The 5,334-nt window shown below is 64.5% G+C and overlaps 1 protein-coding gene across 1 annotated transcript; it reads right to left on the bottom strand.

The window, feature by feature from the left end:
• Window positions 1-331: 331 nt before the first annotated feature.
• On the bottom strand, window positions 332-5,008 carry B3GNT7 (UDP-GlcNAc:betaGal beta-1,3-N-acetylglucosaminyltransferase 7). The gene is made up of 2 exons (XM_059167721.1): window positions 4,820-5,008; window positions 332-2,754 (listed from the first exon to the last, which is right to left on the bottom strand). The coding sequence occupies exons 1-2, from the start codon at window positions 4,828-4,830 to the stop codon at window positions 1,566-1,568; spliced, it is 1,200 nt and encodes a 399-aa protein (XP_059023704.1). The 5' UTR covers window positions 4,831-5,008; the 3' UTR covers window positions 332-1,565.
• Window positions 5,009-5,334: the final 326 nt, after the last annotated feature.

Consider the following 5,334-nt stretch of genomic DNA (forward strand, 5'->3'; position numbering starts at 1 on the left):
CGGTGCTTCTTGTCAAGTTTGTCAACGCTTCCAGGTTGACTGAAGGGACATCAGGGAACCCACCCCCACCCACTGTAACATCAGGCTCCCTGGAAATGCACGGTTAGCTGCCCTGTTTCTCCCCTACACCGCCTCCTCTGGGGTGCAGCTCTCCACACTCTGGCCTCTGTGGTGTCTGCTTTAATCCTGGCATCCACATCCCTCTAAAGCCCTTCAAGGTGTCCTTGTGCACCCACCGGCCAAAAGCAAGGAACAAGCTGTGTCTTCAGAAATCTCTGGTAACCCCGGCCCCAGACTCTCTCTGATGGAGATGGTGACAGAAAGTCGCACACCAGAAAAAAACCAGCCCCCTTTTATTGAGAAAGTAGAATGGATCCCTCAATCTTTTCCTCGGTGCCTCCCCACTGATGTGAGAGGGCGTCCTTTTGCGCCCATGCCCAAGGACGCCTGAGGGTTCACTCCATCCCTTTACAGGGGCCCACGCTGGTCTGCTCAGGCCCTGGAGAAGTAGGCAGGCAGGGAGGGCAGGGTTCCGGAGGGGGACTGGAACAGGCGTGGGGGTGCGCTGGGTGGGAGGTGAATGACCGCAGAGGTGGTATCTTGCTGGAATGAGGAAGGAAGAGGAGGAACACCACCATCTCCCCAGGCCTGGCACTCTCTCCCTCCAAATTCTTCATAAATAAGACTTCACAGTAATAGAGGAATGTCCATCTCCAGGGCCAAACCGGCTGGTTTCCAGGTGGGGAGCCAGGCCTCGGGAGCACCGCACCTGTCCGTAGAAGGGCTGGGCAGCACCAGGACCACAGGGGCTGGAGCACTGCTCTCTGGCCCCGGTTTGGGGAGGGGGCGCTGCAGCCCATCGGGAGGTTCAGAGCATTGCTGAGGTAGTCAGGGCGGCCAGCCGCGCTTCCAGATGGGGTGGATGGAGCATCACAGAACACAGCTGGGAGCAAACCGTCCGGTGAGCAGAGACAAGCAGCAACTCCAGGCAGGTCTTGTGGTGGCGGTGGGGGGAGGGGAGGGGATGTTGCCGAAGGCCTTTCCAGCTTCCATCTCCTGGAGGCCCAGGGACGTGGGCTGCAGTGGGGGGGGGGGGGGGGGGCAGGGGAGGGGCCTGTGAGCCTGCACAGGGTTGAGCTTCTCCTGAAAGGGCTGCCTGGGCCCGTGGGGGAGACTGAGGCATTTCACGGGAGGTGGAGAATCTTCTCTGTGAAGACGAGAGGGCCACCCCTGTCCCATCCAGGGCCAGGCCTAACCCGGGTACCTGAGCACGGGATTCCTTCAGAGGTCACCAGGGCCTCCCCCCAGGTCACAGGGAGCCCAGCAGAGAACCCAGGTTAGGAGGGCTACTAGAGGCCACCGACCTTGCTCCCAAGATGACCTTCCGCAGGTGGGGAAGGACCACTTTCTGGGTAAGGTCCACGCAGTGAGGGCCCCTTCTGGCTCACCACGCCCCATCACACCCAGGGGCCCGCAAAGCCCCATGCTCCCCCACCCCACCTCCCTGCGCGGGGTGGGGGGCAGGGAACCACGATCTCTGCCCCGGACACTGCAGCTCCAGCCCGTCAGAGCACCTGTAGCTTGCGGGCGCAGGTGAGGTTGCCGTGCACCAGCCCCCACATGGCCAGCAGCTCCGCCGGCAGCAGCTTGTGCACCACCAGCATGGAGCGGAAGAAGCAGGGCTCCTTGTTCATGCGGCTGTTGCGGTTCCGGGAGATACCGAAAGTCTTGAAGCCCTCGTGGGCCGTGGGCTGCACGCTCAGCACCTCCAGACACATGCCCAGGAAGACGTCGTCGATGGGGTACAGCTCCAGCGTGTCGCAGGCGCGGTGCAGGCGCCGGGCCAGGCCGCCGGCCATGAGGAAACCGCCCCCGCCCGCGTACGGCGGGTAACTGGGCTTGCTGTACAGGACCCCGGGGATGTAGTACTTGTTGTCTTTCTTGCGGATGGGCCGGGCGTGCTGCAGGACATCACCCACGAACAGGTCCTCCTGCGGCTGCCGGTCGGCCAGAAACTCCAGCAGGTTGGTGGGGTTGACAAAGACGTCGTCGTCGCCCTTGAAGATGAACTGGACATGGGGGCAGTAGATGTCAAACCACTTGAGGAAGTGGATCTCCTTGAGGGTCAGGTTGAAGAAGCTGTCCAGGAAGTCCCACTGCAGGATGTCGCCGTACAGCCGGTCCTCGTAGGCCAGCAGCTGCTGGTAGTGGGCCCGCTCCTCTTGCTTGGAGGCCGTGCCCAGCAGGAAGAGGGTGCGCACAGCGCCGCGGCTCCCCAGCTCCTGCTCCAGGCCCCAGGTCTGGCGGATGGCCTCACGGCGGTCGTGCTGCGTGATGACCGACTTGACCACCACCAGCAGGTAGACAGTGCCACGGCACTTCTCCGGGTGGTTCAGCAGCATGGGGAAGTAGCGGCAGTGCCGGTAGGTCAGAAACTGCCGGAAATGGGGCTCCAGGCCCTGGAACCAGGGCTGGTGGGTCAGGTTGACGTTGGCTGAGCAGTTCGTGGTGCTGACGTCCCAAGTCTGGGGCCCTCGCGGGGCCATGGGCGTGGGTGCAGCCACATCCTTGGGGTTCTTCCAGAAGCTGTTGGGGTTCACCAGGTGTCCACTGGGGTTCTGGGCCTTCTGTGGCTCCCGGGTGGGCGGTGGGGGCTCTTGCAGAAACTGGTGGGGGGTTAGACTGCGCTGGAATACTGTTACGGCCACAAGCAAGGCCAGGGACAGGCACACGCTCTTGTAGACTGTTTTCTTCCTGGGGGCAGGGCGGGGGGGGGTGGGGTGGGGACAGAGGGGTGGGGATAGACGGTGGCAGGGAGGAGAGAGGAAAGGATAAGTACCCTGTGACTTGTTGGGAGCTGCGGGGGGTGGGGGGCACAGACTCAAGTCATGTGACCCCCCCAGTGGTTAGAGGAGAGGCCTGCTTCCTCTCCCTCCCTGCCCTGCCTCCTTGCCAGGACCCCGGGACCCATGTATAAGCAAAATGACTCTGAGTGGGTCCCCCTTACAGTCTCCAAACCGTGATTTCTTTTTCCCCCTCAATGAGGATAACAAGAAGTGAGAGCACTATCTCAGGAGTCCCGCTCCCAGTGGGTGTGTAGTCCTGGGAATGCGGTGAGTCTCTGAGGACGACCTCTGGTGGAGATTTCTGCTTGTTCCCCAACCCCAGCAAGCCACCCTGTTTGCTTTCATTTCCCTGTCCAAACCTGGTGAACCACTGGGGTGAAGCTTTGGGGTGAAACTTGGGCTGGGGGAAACATTGGGAGAGGCAGACACAGGACTTGCTCTACAGCTGCGGAGCTCAATAACCTGGGGGGAAACTGGGGACAGTCTTTAACGTGGGACTCGAAGAAGCCTGTCCCTTCTCCTTCCATCCCATCCGTCCAACCCAATGCAATACTGCCCACATGGCTGATGGAGGCCTGAGAAGGGGGCAGGCGGCTCCTGGCACGACCGACACCGGGCCCCACTGTCTTAACATCCGCTTGGAGAGAGAAGTTCCTCCAGTTCTACATGGGAAGGGGACACATTCGGATTTTATTTTTCAGGGACCCTCTTTGCCCAGATACCCCCCTACCACACCTATTTCAGAAGAAGAAATTAAAGCCTTTTGCAGGAGGTGCTGGCAGACCCAGGGCAGAGGCAGCGGGGAGGGGGGGCTCCCGAGGACCCTGTGTCCTCAGCTCACACTCTGGAGGTGGCCAGGCCTTCAGCCCGGGTCTCTCTTGCTGAGACACAGGGGCTGGGGGCTATTGTGGAAGAGGTAGGCTAGAAATGTGGCCTCACGGGACCAGGCCAAGGAGACAGCCCGGACCCCCAGGGGGGAGCTGCAGGGCCCGTCTAACAGAAGAAAGAGACTGCAAAGTACGTCACAGGGACTCCGGAGAAGCCTGGGGTGGCCCACAGGACTGGCTGGTTTAAGGTGCAGGCACCCAGGGCAAGTGAATGTGGAGTCCCCTGGAGCCGACATTTTCCCATGGGGTCCCAGGGATTCCCCGTGTATGCGGTTGGGGGAAGACTGGGTCATCCCAGGTGCTGGAGTGGGGTGGTTTGGAAACGGAAACTCGACCCTCCCAAAGGGGAGTAGACTATTCCGGGGTCAGGGTCTACTGGGGGTTTGAGCGAATCACCCCTTCCCCCCAGTTAGGGAGGTCCAGACTGGAGGAAGTGAGGGGGGGTCACCCCAGGGGAGTTGGCTGCGGCGGAGGTGTCCCTCCGCTCCAGGCCGGTCCACCTGCACCGCCCTACTCCATTTGTAGGACAAAAGTCCCGCAGCGGAGGAAGGAGAAAGGGAGAGGGGGAGTGGTGGGGAACCGGAGGCTCTAGCTCCCCCGGAGAAAGGAGAGCCCCTCGCGGGTGTGGTAGAGGACGGGGGTCGCCCAGGACGCAGGAGGTCCTCGGAATGGGGGACGGGACCCAGCTTCCCGGAGAGCCCTTGGGTCCCCAAAGATCGGAGTCCCGCGTGGGAACCGAGTGCCGAGGGGCCCGGGCCCGGGGGAGCCGAGGGGCCGCCGGCGAGGGCAGCGCGCACGGGCCCCGCGGGATCCCCACCCAGCCCCGTCCGGCTGGTTCGGGCGCTTCTCCCCGCTGGGCATCCCGGCCGCCGCCGCCGAGCCGGTCAGTCCCGGGAAACTGAGGGCAGTCCCGGGAAACTGAGGGCAGCCCCGGAAACCGAGCGCGGCATCATCCTCCGGTCCCCGACAGCGGCCCGGCGCCCCCCGCGCCCGTGAGTGCCCCCGACCTCGGGGGGAGGAAGACGGGTGTCCCCGCGCCCCCCGCCCTGGCCCCCCGCCCGACCGCCCGGCCGAGCCTCCACTCACCACAGAGACATGGCGGCCCGGGCCGGGGCGGCGGCGGAGCGGGGCGCGCGGGTCGCAGCTCTGGGTGCCGCGGCTCGGGGACGGCGGGCGGGGACCGGGACGAGGCGGGCGGGAGCGAAGGCCCGGCCGCGCCCCCGCCGCGACTTTCCTCTTCCCCGCGGCCGGAGGAGGAGCCGGGAGGGGCCGGGAGGGGCCGCGGCGGGCCGCGGCGGCCCAGGTGCGTTAACCCTTTCGGCGCTCCCGCCCTCTCACCCCTCGGCCGCGCGACCCGCCTTCCCATCCCTCTGCCGCACCGCCCGCCCTCCCCTCTGTGGCCAGTGGCCCATTTCGCGGAGGCGGAACCCGAGGCCCGATCCGGCGTGGCCCAGTCTAAACTTCGGAGCCTGCGAGGGTCGCTTCCGTCCCCGACTACTGGGTTTGCTCCGCGGAGCTTCCCTGTGGTCGTCCGTCCCTCTGGACGCCTGTGAGCCCGGAGACCACTCACCGCCCACCTTCCAGGGGCCCCCAGGTCCCCA

This window comes from Mustela lutreola, chromosome 3 (assembly GCF_030435805.1).
Source record: "Mustela lutreola isolate mMusLut2 chromosome 3, mMusLut2.pri, whole genome shotgun sequence".
NCBI classification, from domain to species: Eukaryota; Metazoa; Chordata; class Mammalia; order Carnivora; family Mustelidae; genus Mustela; species Mustela lutreola.